Here is a 20,110-nt window from a genome sequence, read left to right as displayed (position 1 = left end):
TGATGTTTGTATGGTTTTGATGGTTGTTGTGTTTGTGGTGTTTGTAATGGTTTTGATGGTTGTGGTGTTTGTAATGGTTTTGATGGTTGTTGTGTTTGAGATGGTTGAGATGGTTGAGACATTTGTGGTATTTGTGGTGCTGGAGACTTATAAGGTTGTTGATTTCCACTATTATTATTTATATTTGATGAGTAAGATGTGTTTGTTTGCTGTGATGGTGAATGCTGTTGTGGTGGTATTGGTTTATTTATATCACCATTGCTATTATTTAAATTGTTATTTTTAAGAGGTGGATAATTATTTTTATTTATAGTTGAAAAAGTTGGTGGGGATGGAGGTTGAACAATATCTTTTTTCTTTACAGGTGGTACTGTACTTGGTGCTGAATCAGTAACAGTAGTGTTTGATGTTAAATTACTATTATTATTTATATTATTATTATTATTATTATTATTATTATTATTATTATTTATATTATCTACAAGGGTTGGAGTTAAGTTTGTTAAATTTTCTGTTGATGAAGAAATTGATGAGGATGATGATGAATAAGTTGATCCACCTAATGGTGATGAAGTGGAATTAATTAATGAGGGATGGTTATGTAAAAGGTTCGATGATGACAATGATGATGATGCTGTTGTTGGTGTTGTTGATGCTGATGCTGTAGTTGTATTTGAAGCTGGGTGGATATTTGAACTATTACCACTAATAGAATTGCCACTATTGCTTGGTGTACTAACTGCTGTTGTTGCTGTTGCTGCTGCTGTAGTTTGTGTTGATTGAGTATTTGAACCTATACTATTCAAAATAGCTGCTGCTGTAGTTGGTATAGATGAATTAATTGTTGTGGTTGCTGATGGGGTTGTCGATGAAGGAGTGGTAGATGAAGGAGTTGTTGATGTGGGTGTTGGTGTAGGTGTAGGTGTATTTATATTTGCGGGTGTGGTTGTTGTTGTTGTTGTAGTGGTGGTGGTAGTATTGGGTGATGAAGTAGTTGGTGTGGCTGGTTTTGCTCCACCCCAAACACTATTTGTTGAAACTATAGGTATAGTTGGTTGTCCTGCAGGTAAAACAGCACTACTATATACTCCATGATTACTAACTAAATTTTTTTCACTTTTTTCACTCCCAAGATTTATAGGTACAATAGTTGATTTTGATGTGACAGGTGTAGAAATTTTATTTGTTTCTAAAATAATGGTGGTCGATGTTAATAATTAATTCTTCGTTTGTAAACCTAAAACCTATTTATTATTATTATTATTATTATTATTATTATAACTTACTTTTAAGTTTAGGATTGGTAGCCAATGGCGAGTTCGTTGATGGTGATGACTTCATTATTTATTAATGGTGATTTGAATTTTTGATACATAGAATTAAAAAAATAAATAGTATATTTGGTTTTGGGATTTGGGAAAAAATAACTATAATTAAAGAATTAATGTTTGAAGGATATTTATATACAATATAAATATAGTTATTTTATTAAATTGATTAAAATTATAATTTCTCGAGAAACTCTATTTTTTAAAAAAAGGATATTAATGATATGTAATTTTTTTTGTTTTTATTTGTGTGTGGGTTTTTATTATTATTATTATTATTTTTTAAATTTTAAAAAATTTTAAAATTTTATTTTATTTAAATTAATTTAAATTTTAATTTAAATAATAACAAATATAGATAATAAAAACCAACAATAAAGATAACAACAATATAAAATATTATTATAATCAAAAATAAAAAAACTTTATACTTACATATTAAATTTTAATTTAAAAAATTATGTTCTCAAACTCGGTTTTATAAATAAAATATATATTTAAATTTTTATTAATTATTAACAAAATGGTTAAATGAAGATTATGATTTTTAAATAGAAAATGAAAAATAAAGTTCTTTGTTCTTTATGATTCAATAAATTGTGTATCTATTTATGTGATATGAAGTTTTTTAATGAAAAAAAAAATTTTATAAAAAAAAAAAAAATTTAAAAAAATAATAAAAAAAAAAAAAAAAAAAAAAAAAATTTAAAAAAAAATATTTTTTTTTTTTTTTTTATTTAAAATTATTTTTTTTTTATTTTTTTTTTTTAAATACATATTTGAATATTTAATTAATTAATATATTTATTTGATGGTTGGAAGTATTTATAAAATTAGGTTTGTTTATATCTTTTTATAATTATATTCCAATTTAATTATTTGAATAATAAATATGTTGTTTGTGAATTTTTTCTATTAATTTTTAGATTTATTTTAATTTATCATTAGTTTGAACATGATTTATATATAAACATTATAAAACCCAAAAAAATATAAAAAAAAAAAGAATACCACTATACAAATTTAAAAAAAATTTTAAATATTCAAATTTTATTCACAAAAAAAAAAAAACCCCCCTTGTTCCAAAATACCCAACTTTTGGGGGGGAATTCCCAAAAAGGATTTTTTTTTAAAACCCAATTAAAAAAAAAAACTAACCCCAAGGAAAAATAAAAAAAACCTTAAAAAAAAAATCGGGTCCAAAGGAAACAATTTTTTAAAAAAATAAAATTTGGGAGTTTGTTTTTTTTTTTTGGTTTTTTTTTTTTTTTTTTTTTTTTTTTTCAAAACATTTTTTATACCAACAAAAAAAAAAAAATTATTTTTAGATAATAAAAAAAAAATTGTATAACAAAAAATGCGTTTATTTTCAGCAGCCTCAACAATATTATTCCTTCTTGTTTGGTCTTTACTAGTTGTCTCTTTTGCAAGTATGTTTAATTATTTTTAAAAAAATAAAACAATAATAAAATATCTAATTATTGTATTTCTATTTTTATTTTTTATTTTTATTTTATTTTTTTATTTATTTTTTTTATTTATTAATTTTATTTATTAATTTTATTTATTTTTTTTTTATTTTTTTTTTTATTTATTTTATTAATACTTATTTTAGCTGGATGGTACCATGTTGACACTAAAAATAGAGATGGAGATATGGTTAGAATGTTTTCATTTTACCCAACCAAAGTAAAGATTTCGAATTATGGTATAGAGGATGGAAATGTTAGTTACAAAGATTTTCAAGGAATTCTCTCTGCATCCAATGGATTAGAAATCAACTTTTCTTTCAAACCATTCATTAACGCTAGTTTTGCAATGGCAATTATCGCCTGGATTGTCTGCACTGTTCAAATAGGCCTCCAAATTATGGATACTTTGGGTAAATAATATTATATTGGTTATACAATGTTTCAAAATTTATATTAATTTTTTTTTTTTTTAATATAGGTAAAAATTTCGTTCCAATAGTTGGTAGATTCCTTGGTTTTGTTGTTTTTGCTCTCACTCTTATTTCATTCATTGTTTATGTAAGATTCAAACCAATTCTTAATGAAGATTGTAAAAAGGTTTATAGTAATTGTAATGTTGCAAACTATGGTGTCTATTCTGAATCTTTCATTGGTAAGAATGATTCTTCAAGATGGGGAAGTGGTATTGGATGGAATTCTGTATTGGCTAGTTGTATTTTCGCATTATTCACATCAATCTATAACGTTTTCTTTTTCAATAAATCAACCGCTTAAGAAATTTAATTAAAACTGTATAATATTATTTTAGTAAAAATAAAATTAAAAAATAAATAAATAAAAAAAAAAAAAAGAAAATATAATTATGTTTCTTTTGATACTTTTATTTTTTAAAAAAAATGGCTGTGCAGAAAAAAAAACAATTTTTTTTTTTTTCAAATTATAATAGTTTGAATCTAATAATAAAATGATTGATGACTAACTATAAAATATTAATAAAATGTAAAAAATTAAAAAAACAGTAGATGTGGGTGATAGCCCAATATTTTTGGTTGAAAAAAAAAAAAAAAAAAAAACTTTTTTTTAAATGATTTTTTAAAAAGTTTGTAAAATAAAAAATCATTTAAAGATTTCAAGATTCAATTTATAACCCCACGCTCATCTTTTTTAAAATCATGAAAAAATATTAAAAAAAAAAAAAATCAATTAATCAATCATCAAAAAAAAATATTTGGTTTTTAAATCAAAACCTAAAAATAAAATAAATAATATATATTTTTATGTATATATATATAGACACACACAAAAACATAAAATTCATAAAAATAATTAATGAATATAATTTAATTTTATTTTTTTAATTTTTTAAATTATTCAAACACCCACAAAAATATCGCACGTAATGTGTTATATATATTAAAATTAAATATTGGTATCTACAAACTAATTCTCATAAGCTTGTTTGGGAGTCTGTAAGTGGAGCTTCAAAAAAAAACTCACACGCTTCTAAATTTAAATTAAAAAAAAAAACACAAACACTATCATTATCATAATTATTATTATAATTATTATTATTGAATTAAAATACTTCTCAATCTTACAAACATTACGATTTTTGAATGTTTATTGTTAAACACACACACAGTGGGTTTAAAATTAAAAATCACACACACAATATCACCAACGGTGATTTTTTTTATATTTTTTATTTTTTATTATTTTTTTAAAAAAAAAAAAACAAAAATATTTTTTTTTTTTCAATCAATTTTTTTTTTTTTATTTAATAAATAACTTAATATTTTTTTTTATTTTTTTTTTATTTAATTATAAAATATTCATTTATTTATTTATTTATTATATTTAAATAATTTTTTTTATTTGTTTATTATTTAATCCATCATCATTTTTTTTTTATTTTTTTTTTTTTTCAAACCCACAAAAAAATTTAAATTTTTTATTTTTATTAAATTTTGAAATTCTATAAATAAACCAGATATTTTATTTATTATTTTTTAAAATTATTTTTTTTAGGAATGAAGTTTTATAGTGTAGTTTCAGCTATTATTTTTTTAGTAGCATGGATTTTAATTTTATTATCATTTTTTAAAACATGGTATTATTTCGAAATTACTCAACCCATTGATGAATATAATACAGTTAAATATTCATTTGGTATTGGAAAAGTCAAAACACACGATTACCACAACAGCACTGCAAATAGCAATTTAGATACAATAAAGTTTTTCAAACAATTTGGTATTGGAGAAGTCAGATATAACGAGTTTTTAAGTGCTTCAGTTGGTTTTGCCATTATTTCATGGGTTATTTGTATGGTTCAATTTGCACTTTGCGTTTTGGATGTAATTGGTAAATATAATATTTTTAATGTTTTTTTTTACTTTACAAAATTATTAATATTTTTTTTTACTTTACAAAACTATATAGGAAAAACTAGTAATATTGGAAGATTTTTAGGTATAATAGTATTAATATTTACAATGCTTTCATTATCTATTTTTACTGGTTTCAAGAGCTCATTACATAAAGCATGTTTACAATCAAAGGTGAATAATTGTGACTCTGGTGCATTAAAAGGATTATGGTCCTCCTCTTTCGTGGGTGAAAATGACTATTCTGAATGGGGTAAATATTAATATTTTTATATATAATAAAAAAGAAAGGAAAAGCCTTTATTAATTTTAAAATATTATTTATTTTTTGTTTTAGGTTATGGAGATGGATGGATTTATATGATTGCTGCCTTTGTACTATCTTTTGCTGGTGCCATTTATAATATTCTCTTTTTCAATAAAAATAGGGAAGATGATTAAACTTATTTTATTTTATGTATAAATAAAAAAGAAAAGGTGGAAGGAAGAAGGAAGAAGAGATGGAAGGAGTGAAGAGGAAGGGAAATAAACAGAAAGAAATTTTTATAAAAAAAAAAAAAAGAAAAAACAAAAAAAAAATAGATTATTTGTACTTGTATTAAAAAGAAAAAAAACAAAGTTGTATCAACTATAATAAACGAAAAAATAAAAGAAATAAAATTATTTAATTTCTTTTGTTGGATGTTTCTCTAAATGTCGTTGGAATTTATCGGTGTTAATATTATTACTATTATTATTATTATTATTTTCATTTGGTGTTGTAATTCTTTTATAAACTGATTCTTCAACTTTTTGAATATGTGTTGATAATCTTGCAACTGTAAATAAATAATCTGATAAACGATTTAAGAAATGCATAACGGATGGATTAACTGAATCTTCACCAAGTTGTTCACGCATTAATACCAATTCACGTTCTGAACGTCTACAAACCGATCTACAAACTTGAAGTTGAGAAGCACTTAGACCACCACCAGGTAAAATAAAATTTTTTAATGGTTGTAAATGAAGAGTATGTTCATCAATCCAATTTTCTAATTGGGTTGTATGGTCGTCTGAGAACTTTGCTCTCATTAAATGTTGCTCAGATGATGTCGTTGCAGGTGTTGCTACATTGGATCCTACATCTAATAATAAACATTGAATGCTTTCTATTTCTTCAATTACTTTATGAATGGTATTGGTTCTATCTTTATCGACTGATTGAATTTCAGTTTTTAAACATACTAATTGTTCTTTTGCAACACCTAAATGACTTGATAGTTCATCAACTGAGCCTAAAACATTGAATATTGGGTTGCACTTCGATCTTCTTTCACCATTAAATAATGCTGATGTACCCTTGTCCCCAGTTTTAGTATATATCTTACTACTAAAACAAACTTTATTATTATTATAAAAGTTATTGTTTTTATTTGATAAAAAATAAATATTTCTAAAACCTATAATATTTTTAAGCATTATATTTTTTTAATAGTTGGTGCTGGTGTTGGTGCTATGAAAATAAAAAATAAAAAAATGAAATTAATGAAATTTAAAAAATAAAAAAAAAATAAAAAAAAATTTTAAAAAAATAAATAAAAATTTCATACACACACAAACACACACATTTATAAATTACTTCAGATATTTATATTTGTGTAAAAATAGATAAATAAATTAACAAAAGTATATTTTTTTTTTTTAATAATTTATTTTATTTTATTTTATTTTTTTTATTTTTTTTTTATTTTATTTTATTTTTTTTATTAATTATTATTATCGTTATAATGAATTCTTAATTTAGAATCTGTACCACCGGAAACAATTGAATAGTTATCGTTATTATTATTATTAATCCAAGATGAGGTTAAAACTTTTTCATTTGTTTTTTCTAAATTATCAATTGTATAGAATGGAATTTTGGTACGAATATCCCAATATTTAATAGTACCATCGTGTGAAGTTGAGCAAAGGTGATGTTTTGAGTTTGGTTTCCAACAGACACTGGTTACCCAAGTTTTATGTGAAAATAATGATTGAATTTGAGCTTTAGTTTGGTCACTTTCTCTTGGATCCCAAATACGAATTGTTTTATCTTTGTGTGCAGATGCTATAAGTCCAGACTCTACAGTATAACTAATATCGGTTAATGATGAACTGGTGTGAATTGATTCAGTTTGAGTTAAAGTGTTGACATCCCATAATTTGATATTATGGTCCATTGAACCTGAAAGTAATTGGAATTGAGTTTCCCAGTTGACGGTGGTAATACCTTGACAATTTGGTACAGAGACTGATTGAATTGACTCGGTAATTTCGTGAATGGTTTCTGGTGCGGTGGTAGTTTTACGTTTTTTAAGACTTGAATTGGATGGTGCGGCAGCTGGAGTATTTGGTATATTTTTAATGCTCCATAATTTAATAGTGCCATCCATTGAACCACTAACAATACGTGTTTGATCTGGTGAAACATCGACTGACTCAACTGAACCAGTATGTTCTTTAAGTACTGCTAATGCTTTAATTTCTGATTGTTCTTTATTGAAATTCCAAACTCTTAATGTTTTATCTAATGATGCTGATACAAAACTTAAATTACTATTATCTTTATCATTGATCCATGATACACATTTAACACCTGCTAAATGTCCAGTACCTGTTGAAATTAAATTACCTTCTGAATCCCATACTCTAACACCTAAATCATATGAACCACTAACTATTAATCCAAAATTACCACCATGAACACTTGAAACCCAGTCATCATGTTGACATTCTTTTTCTCTCTTTGGTTCTGTAATTGCTTCTAAATATTCAATTGTAATTATATCTTCCTAAAAAAATAACAATAACAATAACAATAACATTAGTTTATGCCATACACCAAATTATATTTATTAATTATACTTACTTCGCTTAAACTATTATTTTTAATGTGTGTATCTAATGTTGTTCTAATAAATTTACCATTAATAAGAAAATCAAATGGTTTTGAATTTTCTTCAATATCTTCTCTTAAATGATGAATAACTTCTGAAAGCCCTAAACGTGCTAAACGTACTGGTACGGCAATTGGTGTATCTGTTACTCTAATATTTGGATCGTTTGTAATAAATTTAACTTTAACTTTTGATTCCTCTTTATTGTTTACTTTTTTTTCAACCATTTTTCTCTTTATATATATATTTTAAATATTTAATATTATTTATTTAAAGTTATTAATTACTATTTTTATAATACAAAAAAAAAAAAAATGAATTAATCTATTCGTTTTTTTTTTTTTTTTTTTCGTTTTTAAAATTTTTTTTTTTAAATTTTTAAAATTTTTTTTTTTTTTTTTTTTAAATAAAAAAATAAAATATTTTTTTTTTAATTTATAACTATCCATAATAATACACCCAATTTGATCAAAACTAAAATAAAAATATATAATAAAAAAAAAATACCCCTTTTAATTTAATTTTTTTTTTATTAAATTTATACAGTTATTTTTTTTTTTTTTATTTTTTTTTTTTTTTCAACAATACTTAAGATGATGAGAAAACAATTTGGTTCTTGAGCAATCACAACAGATCTAGCAAAATTATATATGTTAGTTTTTTTCACAACAAAGACTTCGGCTTGGCCTGGCCTGGTGTAGTTTGGCTAATAATAACACCTTAGAATCGACATCAACAATGGATGTATTCCTAAACCAAATATATTCACCTGAACCACTTGATGTTCTAATATTTGTATCTTTGTTCATTATTTGGTAAATAGTAATAAATACAAATAGTTCAAATAATAGCACAGGTAGTATTGGTATATAAACAATTGGTATATTAAAATAAATGAATTAATATTGACCCAAAAATAATTAATAATGATAATAAAAAAAAGTGTAGAAAATAGGGGTAAAAAAAAAAAAAAAAAAAAAATAAATATTTCTCCAAATAATAAACTATAAATCATATCAAAAAAACAAGACATTAGTAATAAAATGGACATGGTATTTTACTTGTAAAATTTTAAATCTTATTTTATATTTGTCTTGTTCTGTTTATATTATTATATTAATATTTCTTTTTTTTATATGGTGGGTTTTTAGCTAAAGTGATCTATGATTATGACCAAATTCTACTAATAAAACTGAATCCGGAATAACACCAGCACCAAAAGTTAGCCTGGATGGATTAACAAACTGTATTATTTCTACAGATGCAGGGATATCACCACTTTTAAGTGTCTGAGAGAAAAAATAACCGAATGTTAAAGTTCTAACGGAGGTTGGTATATCCCCTTGTTTAAGTGGCTGATTGAAGTTATCTCCAAATATTATTTCCTCAACAGAGGATGGTATATCACCTTGTTTAAGAGGCTGATTGAAAGAATTACCAAATTCTAAAATATTAACAGTTGGTGGTATATTGCCGGCATTGAGTTCACTGTTGATAGAATATGTTAAAGCTGTAACTGAAGGTGGTATAACAATAGATTCCGGTGTTACCTGCATAACTTCACTCAAAGCCAATGTTTTGATTGAAGATGGTAATACTCCTTCCCCAAGTGGGTGATTAAAAGAAGAACCAAGCGATAGGGCTTTAACTGAAGATGGTATATCGCCTACTTCAAGAGGCTGGTTGAAATTAAGAAAAATTAATACTTGAACTGAGGATGGTATTACTCCTGGTGTGAGTGTACAATTGAACCCATTACCAAAATATAAAAATTCGACTGATGATGGTATGTCTCCTTCTTTAAGTGGTTGGTTGAATCCATTAAGTAATAGAGATTTAACCGATAAAGGAATATCACCTGGTTTAAGTGGTTTATCGAAACCACCCAAACTTAATACTCTAATTGAAGCTGGTAATGAACCTTCTTCTATTTCATGGTTAAAGCCATCGCCAAATGTTAAGGACTCTATTGAATTTGATAAAACATTTCTATTTAATTTTTCTGTGATATTTAATGTAACACTTGTAAAATAAAATTTTTTTGGGTGAGTTGTATATTCTTCGATAGAATCGAAAGTATGATTTTCATTAATAAATAATTCTAAATGATTTGATATTTCATTTCTTAAAAATACATTTCTCCAAACCGAAAAAAACAATTTATCCATTTTTTAGATATATTTTATTTATTATAGCAGTATTTATATTATATACATTTAAAATTTTTTTTAAAATAATTTTATAAGATTTTTATTTTTTTTTTTAAAATTTTTTTCAAAAATTGATTCAATTTATTGAAAAAAAAAAAATTAAGTATACTCAAAATTTAAAAAATAAATTTCTTTTATTTTTAATAATTTTTCTAATTTAAATTAAGTTTTCAAATTTTAATTTTCAAATTTTAAAGTTTCTAATTTTTATAAAGTTTTCTTCACGACAATATAATTTTTTTTTCCTTCCTTACTTTTGTTTAGCCACTTCAATGAACCCCTTCAATACTGAATAGTACCATCAAGTGTCACAGACTTAACTCTAGGTGTGGGCTCCAACTTTAATATTCGAATTTTTAAAATTTTTTTTATATCATTTTAAATTTTAAAAAACTGAAAATAGTTCAAATATAATTATTATAAAATTAACAAAATGGGGTTAAATTTTACCAATATCAATATAAAATAGAAATAAATAATGTTACTATACATATTTGTTGTCTCCTTATTACTTATTACGAACCATTCTCTTCAGCATAAATATATGTTGAGTCTCTAGCAGTATATTTATTATTTATAACTGATACCAAAACGGATCCTATACATTTTTTGGTTGATCACATGACAAACCTATTTCAATGTCTTTATGTTCGTGAAGTGGTGTATTGATCCTTTAAAAACACTGGTTTTATCTCATTCAAACACTATTCATTATTTTATTTTTTTTATTTTTTCATCTTTTCGTTTCATTTTTTTTTAAAGTAAATAATTAAATATTTTTTTTATCATAATAAACCATTTAAAAAAACTAACAATTAATTCAAATATAGATCTTTTGCTCCAGCTATCGATTTCCATGTTAAAGGTGAATTTCCTTTTTCAAAACTTCCAAATGGAATCCAATTTTTGTAAATATTATTATTAATATTATTTTTATTTTCCGAAAAAAATAATATTAACTTTTATTTCTTTTTCAAAAATTAATACAGTGATTACAACATTGGAAATTTAAAAAAACTCCCAGACTATAGAACATTTGATTATACAGATATTTATTATTTTTCATGTTATGCTCATCCATTAACACAAGATTTACCAAAATGGGATGGCTCAAAAAATAATATAACAACATTAATGTTATCGCAAAATTCACTAACTGGTACCATTGACGAATCATATTGTTCTGTTATTTTAATAGTATACAGTAATCTATTGACAGGTTGGAAAATTGCTTTTAGTTTTATTTTGAATAATAAAAACGCTATCCATTCTCTTAATAAAGAGAAAAAGAGACAAAAAGAGATTAATTAATGGGGAATATCACAGCCTATTAATTTAATAAAAACTATTATTATAATCAAAAACCTCTCAAATTTATTTTTTTTGATTTTTTTTTAATATTTTTTGATTTTTTTTAGATATTTATTTTTTTTATTTTTTTTATTTTTTTAAAAAGATTTCAGTTTCAATCACATTCATCATAAAAACAAAATGATATTACAGATAATAGTATATATAATAATTTTTTATCTTGCTCATAATACAGTAAGTTTTAAAATTTATATATTATCACATAGTTTCTAATTATGATAACTAATAAATAAAAAACTCATAGATTAAAAAATATAGAAAAATTCATCCAAATGAAGTCCCAGGACCAACACCAATCCCAATTTTAGGTAACCTTCATCAGTTGATAAGTAAAAAGCCTCATGTGGATTTAACAAATATGTCAAAAAAGTATGGTCCATTAACAAGAATTTGGTTAGCCGATGTAAATATTAATTTTTTGTGCATAAAAAAAAAAAAAATTAACAAATTATTTTTATAGTTATACACAGTAATTATTTCAGATCCAAATTTAATTAGAGAAGTTTATGTAGATAATTTTGATAATTTTATGAATAGACCTAAAATTCCTGTAAGTTTTTTATTTTTAAAAATTATTAAAAAAAAAAAAAAAAAATAATAATAATAATAATAATAATAAGATTAGAATTATAATAGATATTCTATTTATATATTAATTGATTTTTTTTATTTTTAAATTTTATTTTTTTATTTCAAAGTCAATAGAACAGTCAACTGATTTTCATGGTACTATTAGCTCGAGTGATAATGATTGGAAAAGAAATAGAGAAATTGTTTCAGTTGCATTAAGAAAAACCAATATTAAACATATTTATCAACTATTGGATTACCAAGTTGATGTTTTAATAGAGTCAATGAAATCAATAGAAAAGGCAGGTGAAGCATTTGATCCAAGATATTATTTAACACGTTTTACAATGTCTGCAATGTACAAATTAATCTATAACAAGGATGTTCCAAAAGATGAAGATATCAATAATGGTGAAATCAAAGACTTAATGAAACCTTTACAACAAATTTTTATAGACTCTGGTAAAGGTTCAATTTTTGACGTATTAGAAATAGGTAGACCATTTTACAAGCTTTATTTGAAATATATCAATAAAAACTTCATTAAAATGTTGGATTATTCAAGAGGTAAATTCAAAGAACACCTTAAAGACTATAACCCAGAGGTTCAAAGAGATCTTTTAGATATTTTAATCAAAGAGTATGGCCATGAAAACGAAGACGATATCTTATGGGTTCTATCAACGGTAACAGGGCTTTTCTTAGCTGGGGTTGATACCTCTAGTACAGGTTTGGAAATAATGCTATTATTATTAATCAACTACCCAGAAATTCAAGAAAAAGCATATCAAGAAATTAAAAGTGTAATGAAAGACAGATCAAAAGTGTTGTTATCAGATAGACAATCAATGCCATTTGTTGTTGCTGTATTAAAGGAATCAATTAGATACTTACCTATTTCTCCATTTGGTTTACCAAGAACTACCAGAAATGATATGGTTATCGGTGGAAAGTTCATACCACGTGATTCTCAAATTTTAATCAACTACCATGCTTTAAGTGTTAATGAAGAGTACTGGGAAAATCCAAGTGAGTTTAATCCACTTAGATTCTTAAAATCCGATTCTAATCCAGCATATATTCCTTTTTCAATTGGAAATAGAAATTGCGTGTAAGTAAAAAAAGTATACATATATAAACTTAATTTTATAAATAATAACATTATTTTGTTTTATTATAGGGGTGCAAATTTCGCCAACGATGAAATGTTTCTTGCTTTGTCAAATATGATTTTAAATTTCAAATTCAAATCAATAGATGGTAAGCCAATTGATGAAACTCAATGCTATGGCTTATCATTAAAACCAAACCCATTTAAAATTATTTTAGAATCTAGAACATAAAATAATTTAAAATAATAATGTTAAGATAGGTACAGATAATAAAGTTATAAATAAATAAATAAATTTAGAGAAACAGTCACAATGGTTTCCCCAAAGAAATTAGTATCTGGTGGAGTTTTTTAAATTAATATTCCCATATAAAAATTTGAGTGCTTCAAAATAATCTTTTTAATATTTTTTTTAAGGAAAACTTAAAATTTTTAAACTTAATATTTTTTTTTTTTTTTTTGGTTGATAAATTTTAAATTTTTTTTAATATTATTTTAATTTTTAAAAAAAAAAAATGAAAAATAATATTATTTTTTTCTTTATTTCAATTTTATTATATACAAATACTTTAGGATTATTTCTAGATTCTGTTAAAATTAAAAATGTTGATGAGTTTTCAGACACATTAAAAGAAATATCGAAAAACTTACCCACAAATATTAATCATGGCTTTAATAGAATTTCTCTATTACTTCCAGAATTATCATATGCGATTGAATCTCAAGAAAATGATATTGTTTTAATCAAAGATAAAGTTATTTCTATTAGAAAGTATAAATATAAACTATTTAATAAAATAAATTTAACTTAAATTAATAAAATATTTTTTTTCAGTCGAATCAACAGAAAAAATAATCGATGGTTATATTGATAGCATCGGCATAGAAAGAAGGACTAAATTTGAAAATTCTAAAAAACTTCTTTTAATACTTAAAGAATCTTTAATAGAAAGTCAGTTCCAAACCATTGATTATATGGAAGAAAGATTTAATAGAGGAATCGAAAGGGCTCTAAAAGAATCTAAAAAATGTCAAAATTTTACACAGAAATCTTATGTTATTTTTACCCTAGTGGCTTTTGCGTTAACAATTATAATTAAAACTATTAAGAAAGATTTTATTCTAAAAAAAAAATACATTGTTTTAATTTTTAGTGTAATATATTCTCTTTATTCATATTCAGAAATGGGTGACTATTCAACAAGATCAGATTTATACAATATGTTATTAAAGCAAAAAATAGACAATTGAAATTTAGGCATTCCCAAGTAAAAATGATAGAAATATCCTTAAACCAAGGTAGATGTGTTGGATCCTAGGGCTGCACGTTAAATTTTTTTCTAAGTCTTTTTAACAAATATTAAAAATATATAAATAAACAAAGATTTTATATTTAATTTGAAGATCAACAATTGATTTATTTCTGTATAATTTTTTTGTAAAAAATGAATTCATGAACACAACAAAATACCTCACCTATTACACAATTTTTTTTTTAAAAATTTTTTTTTTACCTAAACAGACCTCCAGTAGAAAAGAAAAAAAAATATTTTTTATGCCAAAATAAAAAAATCAACCTAACGCGCCACTATGTTTTTCAATTTTTATTTTAATATACAATAGTTTTTATTTTAACATAAAATAATTTTAAAAAATAAAAAGTAAAATGGTAAAAAAAGGATCAAATTATTATGTGTTTGTTTTGTTTTTATGGTAACTGACATCTATTTGAAAAGTGAATTGAAATAAGACTTTCATCAATTATAGGGTCTTTCTCCTTTCTTCATCTGAAATTTTTATTGAAAAAAAGCTATGTGTTTTGTTTTTAAGGTAACCGATATCTATTTGATAAAAATAGTCTTCTTTTCTGTGATTTTTCACAAAAATTAAATGTTCTTTATTTTTTTTGTATACCCCAACTACGACCAAGGTATGAACTATGGTACTTTTTTCTGGATAAAAGAGCTTAAATCTTCGAACTCTTCTCTTGAAAGTTTTACATTAAGAATCACACCATGAATTTTCCCAAGTGAGATTAATACCTGAGGAAATAAAATTTTTATGTTAATATAGAAAAAAAACTCAATAATTTTTAAAATACCAACCTCTTCTGATGGAATTTGATTATATTCAATTTTATAACCATTAGATACCAATTGTTCTAAAGATTCTTTAAAACTAAAAGTTACTGATCCACAGCAAGAATTTTTTAAAATACTTGATTTTTCAAACTTTTCATTGTTAATTGAGAACTTTAATGGATAAGCAGCATACATGATGGCAGCAGAAATCGAGTGAACAACTTGATCCTCTGGAACTTCGCCTTCAATAGCATCTTTTGGAAATTTAAGTATATATTTTTTAAATTCTTTCTTAGAAGGTCCTAATTTAAATAAAATTAAAAATTAACTTTATTAGTTATGTTTCTAAAAATTCTGTGGTGTTTGGTTTGGAGTTTTTATATACAGGGTGGGGTTTAACAATAAATTCTAGAAAGAATATTTATGTGTTGATAATTGGAAAAAAAAAACAAAATGATTATTATTATTATTTTATGATCACTATAAATTATATTCCATTTTTATGAAATAATGGTTTTTTTTTAGTGGTGATTATTAAAATTACTATTATGACGATGATGATTATTATTTATAAATTGATTTTGTTGGTCCAATAAGGTTTTTAAATCTAAAAAGTTTTGTTTTTGTTGTATAATTAAATAAAAAGTGACAGCTAGTATAAAAAGAGTGATAAAGAAAAGAGCATAAGCTGGTGACCATGATGATGGTTGTTGTTTTAAAACCCCCAGATTTAAAAGTCCCTTTTTAAAAAAAAAAAAAAAAAAAAAAAAAAAAAAAAAAAAAAAAAAAAAAAAAAAATTTATACTCACCAACACTTGACATTTTATCTCTTTGTTTATTAATTTATAAATTATTTTTATATATTTATTGTATTTTTGGTTTAGTAAAAAATAAAAAATAAAAAATTGAAAATTTATAAAAAAAAAAAAAAAATAATTGGTGGAAATCCTAATAATTAAATTTTTTTTTATGTTTGAAAGGTAAAATAATTTGAATTTTTTATTTTATATTATTTTTTTTAAATAAATTTTTTTTAATTTTGAAAGGTAAAATAATTTGAATTTTTTATTTTATATTATTTTTTTTTTTTTTGTTTTAATTACCTTTCAAAAAATTATATATATTTGTTTATTTATTTATTGTTAGAAAGTTAATTTTTTAAATTTGGTGAGTATTTTTTAGTTATTTCAAATTTACTCAAACTTGACTCTAACAATAAATAAATAAACAAATATATAATTTATAACTATTGTGATTAAATATAAAATAAACTCCCAAAAAAAATATATAAAAAAAAAAAAAAAAAAAAAAAAAAAAAAGATAAAAATAAAAGGGAATAAAAATATTTTTAAGAGTGACATAGAAATATAACAAATAAAATTTTTTTTTTTTTTTATTATTGTTAACAGTTATTTAAAATATATAAGTTTAAAGAAAAACACTTGATTTTTATTAGAGATAGAACATATCAATATACAATGAGACTTAATTTTTTTATTAAAATATATTAAAAGTATAATGAACACCATTGGGGCATATGTAGACAAAATATAAAGTTAAAAGAAAAATTTTTAAAAAATATTTAAAAAATAAAAGAAAAAAAAAATAAATAACACATTTTTCAATTTTTTCTTATAAATGATTTTTTTTTTATTGAATAAACTTAAAAAAAAAATTTAAAAATAATTATTTTTATTCAAATAAATTTTTTTTTTTTTAATTTATTTTTTTAATTTACAAAATATAGATTCGGTTGCGCAAAAAAAAAATTTTTGAGATTTTTTTTAGATTTAAAAAATATTGATAACAAAATATTGTATCCCTTTAAACTAATTATTGAAAAATTAATAAATTAAAATAATCATAAAAAATATAAATAAAAAAAAAAACTTAAGGATCTCGAAACTATGCTTAATTTAGTTATTCGCCCTTATGGCATAAAAATATGAAATTTTTAACAGATGGATTCTTAGCTCAGTGGTAGAGTATGCGACTGCAAATCGTTTGGTCACCAGTTCAATCCTGGTAGGGTCCTTCTTTTTAAAAAAAAACTCTATCTTCCTGGAGAATTATTTTATTTTACAAGTTTTTATTAAAAATCGTTTATACAATTTTCCAAATTATTATCATTAAAAAAAGTGAATCTTTTTCTTTTTTGACCAACTGCAATATCGTTAAACATTGTTTCGCTTATTTTTGTTGATTTATCAAGGTTCCATTCCACACCAAAGCAATTACCTCTCATGGCATTATCGGCGGTACTCCAACTAAAACGAATAAAAGAAGGGTACCCAAAAACTTTGTCACGATTTTTAGTTAACCAAAATTTAGTTACAGGGTCACTTGGGTAACCGGATCCAAATTCAGTTGATAATTGGTCATCTTCATCTTGTATTTCTAAATCATCAAAATTCTTTGAAGTAATTTCATGATCTCTAATAACTTTTGCACAAATGGAAGCAGCACTAACGATTGGATAGAGAGAATCTGCTTTTTTCGAAACTACAATCTTTGAAATCTCTGGGAAGTGGTTTTTCAACATTGCTTGATAAGTTGCTGGTGTACCCACTGTATCTAAATATAACTCTTGTACATTTATACCTTTCGATAATACTGATCGAATTAGTCCCATTGCCGACTCGTGTGATATAACATTTAATGATATTGGTTTCTTTAATAACATTTTCTCTGATAGGATTTCTGGTGATATTACATCAACTTCAAAACCTAATATCTTATTCGAATCACACATTTTTTGAAATAAATGATTTCTTTGTTGTTCTGTTAATTTTTTTGAATCTATAATATTAAATTGAATAGAATATTAATAGACGTAAAATACATATGTATTTTAATAATGAAATTTTTAAATATATTATTAATACCATTAAACTTCATTTTACTAATTGTGGCAGTTTCGGAAATTGGCGCGAAACAACACCCATACACAAGCGGCCCCATTACAGGACCACGACCAGCTTCATCAATGCCCATTATAAATGGCTTGGTTATATCTATTGATTTATCGATATCGCTAAAATGTTTCATATTTGGTATAAATATGTGTATATATAAAAATAAATAAATAATTATAATAAAATGAAAAAATTAAAAAAATTAAAAATATTTTTTTTTTATTTTTTTTTAATTTTTTTTTTTTTATGAAAATTTGTAAAAAAAAGAGGTATTTAAATAAAACGAATACTTAATGATTATTAATTAATTAAAATGTTAAAAATTATAAAATTTAATAATAGTAATAATAATTATTTAATTAAAAATAAAAATACAATTATAAATCACATTTTAAATAAAAAATTTTATTGCACAAATAATAAAGAAAAAAATTTATTATTTTCATTTGGATCATTCGATAATTTAAAGTTAGGTTTACCAGGCAATGAGGATAAATTATACCCACAACAAATTACCCATTTACCACCATTTTTAAAAATTAAACAAATTGGTACATCATGGTTAAATTCATTTTTGTTAACTGACGAATCATCAACTTCAACATCGTTGACAACAACAACAAATAAACCTGTTTCAAATAAAGTTTACATGTGGGGTACAAATAAATCTGGTAATATGGCATTACCATCAGATCATTATAGATTTCCAACCTTGGTAGATATTTTAAAAGAAGCAAATGTTGAAAAAGTAGTTGGTGGTAGATCATATAGTTTAGTATTAACTAGTAAGCATTATTATTTCAGTAATTTTAATGTACATTGAAATAAAAAACTAATTATATTATTATTTATTGTATAGATGAAGGAAAGGTATTGGGATTTGGTGAAAATAATTTTGGACAAATTGGAACAGGAGATATACATAACAAAACAGTACCAACTTTAGTTGAAAATTTAGATCAATTTAGAGTTATTGATGTTGATGTTGGTTTAGATCATTCATTAGTAGTTACATCGAGTGGACATGTATTTGGATGGGGATATAATGTTGAAGGTCAAATAGGTCAAAAAGTTGTAGAATATACTAGAGTTCAATCATCGACTGATCAATTACCAGGAGAAGATTCATTAGAAGGACAAATGGTGGCTGATGTTGAATATTCATCACCTACATTAGTACCAGGTTTAGAAAAAGTTAAAATTTCAAAAGTTTTTTGTGGATATGATTCATCATTTTTATTATCTGCACGTGGTAATGTTTATGCATTTGGCAGTAATGAAGTTGGTTCATTAGGTTTAGGTGGTGATCATATAGGAAGAGTGGTTACACCAACCAAAGTTAAATTACCAGAAAAAATCCAACAAATATCAAGTGGTTCTTCTCATACTTTGTTTTTAGGCAACAGTGGTAATGTCTATGGATGTGGTTGGGGATCTGAAGGTAGATTAGGTTTAGGAGACAATACATCAAATCGTAACGAACCCGTTTTATTAAACTATTTTAAAGATAACAATATTAGAATTATTAAAGTCTCAGCTGGTGGATCTCACTCTTTAGCCTTGGATGATCAAGGTAATGTCTACTCTTGGGGTAATGGCTCCAATGGAAAACTTGGTCATGGAGATGAAAAAGATTGTCATTTACCAACTAAAATCAATTATTTCCAAAACTTATTTTGTTTAGATATTTTTTCAGGTATTGATAATTCTTTAGTATTATCAAAAGAAAGATAAAAAGAGATAA

At 23.5% G+C, this 20,110-nt stretch overlaps 12 protein-coding genes across 12 annotated transcripts; 6 read left to right on the top strand and 6 right to left on the bottom strand.

Annotated features, from left to right (window-relative positions):
* Positions 1–147: 147 nt before the first annotated feature.
* On the bottom strand, positions 148–1,341 carry DICPUDRAFT_147600 (uncharacterized protein; the record flags this gene model as incomplete). Its single annotated transcript, XM_003283792.1, has 3 exons — positions 148–168; positions 363–1,189; positions 1,287–1,341. The coding sequence occupies 3 exons, from the start codon at positions 1,339–1,341 to the stop codon at positions 148–150; spliced, it is 903 nt and encodes a 300-aa protein (XP_003283840.1).
* A 1,344-nt stretch (positions 1,342–2,685) lies between these two features.
* DICPUDRAFT_74847 (uncharacterized protein) lies at positions 2,686–3,574 on the top strand (the record flags this gene model as incomplete). Its single annotated transcript, XM_003283824.1, has 3 exons — positions 2,686–2,758; positions 2,944–3,210; positions 3,279–3,574. The coding sequence occupies 3 exons, from the start codon at positions 2,686–2,688 to the stop codon at positions 3,572–3,574; spliced, it is 636 nt and encodes a 211-aa protein (XP_003283872.1).
* Positions 3,575–4,830: 1,256 nt separating this feature from the next.
* On the top strand, positions 4,831–5,628 carry DICPUDRAFT_147598 (uncharacterized protein; the record flags this gene model as incomplete). The annotated part of the gene is made up of 3 exons (XM_003283823.1): positions 4,831–5,164; positions 5,243–5,440; positions 5,525–5,628. 3 exons carry the CDS (start codon positions 4,831–4,833, stop codon positions 5,626–5,628), a joined length of 636 nt encoding a protein of 211 aa, XP_003283871.1.
* A 219-nt stretch (positions 5,629–5,847) lies between these two features.
* DICPUDRAFT_26607 (uncharacterized protein) lies at positions 5,848–6,648 on the bottom strand (the record flags this gene model as incomplete). The annotated part of the gene is made up of 1 exon (XM_003283791.1): positions 5,848–6,648. One exon carries the CDS (start codon positions 6,646–6,648, stop codon positions 5,848–5,850), a length of 801 nt encoding a protein of 266 aa, XP_003283839.1.
* Positions 6,649–6,935: 287 nt separating this feature from the next.
* DICPUDRAFT_26566 (uncharacterized protein) lies at positions 6,936–8,335 on the bottom strand (the record flags this gene model as incomplete). The annotated part of the gene is made up of 2 exons (XM_003283790.1): positions 6,936–8,003; positions 8,081–8,335. 2 exons carry the CDS (start codon positions 8,333–8,335, stop codon positions 6,936–6,938), a joined length of 1,323 nt encoding a protein of 440 aa, XP_003283838.1.
* A 1,008-nt stretch (positions 8,336–9,343) lies between these two features.
* Positions 9,344–10,273, bottom strand: DICPUDRAFT_19369 (uncharacterized protein; the record flags this gene model as incomplete). The annotated part of the gene is made up of 1 exon (XM_003283789.1): positions 9,344–10,273. A coding segment is annotated over one exon (930 nt), but the record flags the coding sequence as incomplete, so codon positions are not given.
* A 666-nt stretch (positions 10,274–10,939) lies between these two features.
* Positions 10,940–11,629, top strand: DICPUDRAFT_74842 (uncharacterized protein; the record flags this gene model as incomplete). Its single annotated transcript, XM_003283822.1, has 3 exons — positions 10,940–10,980; positions 11,149–11,226; positions 11,308–11,629. 3 exons carry the CDS (start codon positions 10,940–10,942, stop codon positions 11,627–11,629), a joined length of 441 nt encoding a protein of 146 aa, XP_003283870.1.
* Positions 11,630–11,809: 180 nt separating this feature from the next.
* On the top strand, positions 11,810–13,602 carry DICPUDRAFT_26606 (uncharacterized protein; the record flags this gene model as incomplete). The annotated part of the gene is made up of 5 exons (XM_003283821.1): positions 11,810–11,863; positions 11,934–12,092; positions 12,150–12,239; positions 12,388–13,370; positions 13,440–13,602. 5 exons carry the CDS (start codon positions 11,810–11,812, stop codon positions 13,600–13,602), a joined length of 1,449 nt encoding a protein of 482 aa, XP_003283869.1.
* Positions 13,603–13,885: 283 nt separating this feature from the next.
* On the top strand, positions 13,886–14,182 carry DICPUDRAFT_147592 (uncharacterized protein; the record flags this gene model as incomplete). The annotated part of the gene is made up of 1 exon (XM_003283820.1): positions 13,886–14,182. One exon carries the CDS (start codon positions 13,886–13,888, stop codon positions 14,180–14,182), a length of 297 nt encoding a protein of 98 aa, XP_003283868.1.
* Positions 14,183–15,307: 1,125 nt separating this feature from the next.
* DICPUDRAFT_74840 (uncharacterized protein) lies at positions 15,308–16,273 on the bottom strand (the record flags this gene model as incomplete). The annotated part of the gene is made up of 4 exons (XM_003283788.1): positions 15,308–15,412; positions 15,476–15,753; positions 15,996–16,191; positions 16,265–16,273. 4 exons carry the CDS (start codon positions 16,271–16,273, stop codon positions 15,308–15,310), a joined length of 588 nt encoding a protein of 195 aa, XP_003283836.1.
* Positions 16,274–17,543: 1,270 nt separating this feature from the next.
* Positions 17,544–18,499, bottom strand: DICPUDRAFT_26608 (uncharacterized protein; the record flags this gene model as incomplete). Its single annotated transcript, XM_003283787.1, has 2 exons — positions 17,544–18,250; positions 18,337–18,499. 2 exons carry the CDS (start codon positions 18,497–18,499, stop codon positions 17,544–17,546), a joined length of 870 nt encoding a protein of 289 aa, XP_003283835.1.
* A 180-nt stretch (positions 18,500–18,679) lies between these two features.
* Positions 18,680–20,100, top strand: DICPUDRAFT_147589 (uncharacterized protein; the record flags this gene model as incomplete). The annotated part of the gene is made up of 2 exons (XM_003283819.1): positions 18,680–19,169; positions 19,226–20,100. 2 exons carry the CDS (start codon positions 18,680–18,682, stop codon positions 20,098–20,100), a joined length of 1,365 nt encoding a protein of 454 aa, XP_003283867.1.
* Positions 20,101–20,110: the final 10 nt, after the last annotated feature.

The sequence above is a fragment of the Dictyostelium purpureum genome, assembly GCF_000190715.1.
Source record: "Dictyostelium purpureum unplaced genomic scaffold DICPUscaffold_14, whole genome shotgun sequence".
Taxonomy (NCBI): Eukaryota; Evosea; class Eumycetozoa; order Dictyosteliales; family Dictyosteliaceae; genus Dictyostelium; species Dictyostelium purpureum.
This window is presented reverse-complemented; position numbering and strand designations above follow the sequence as displayed.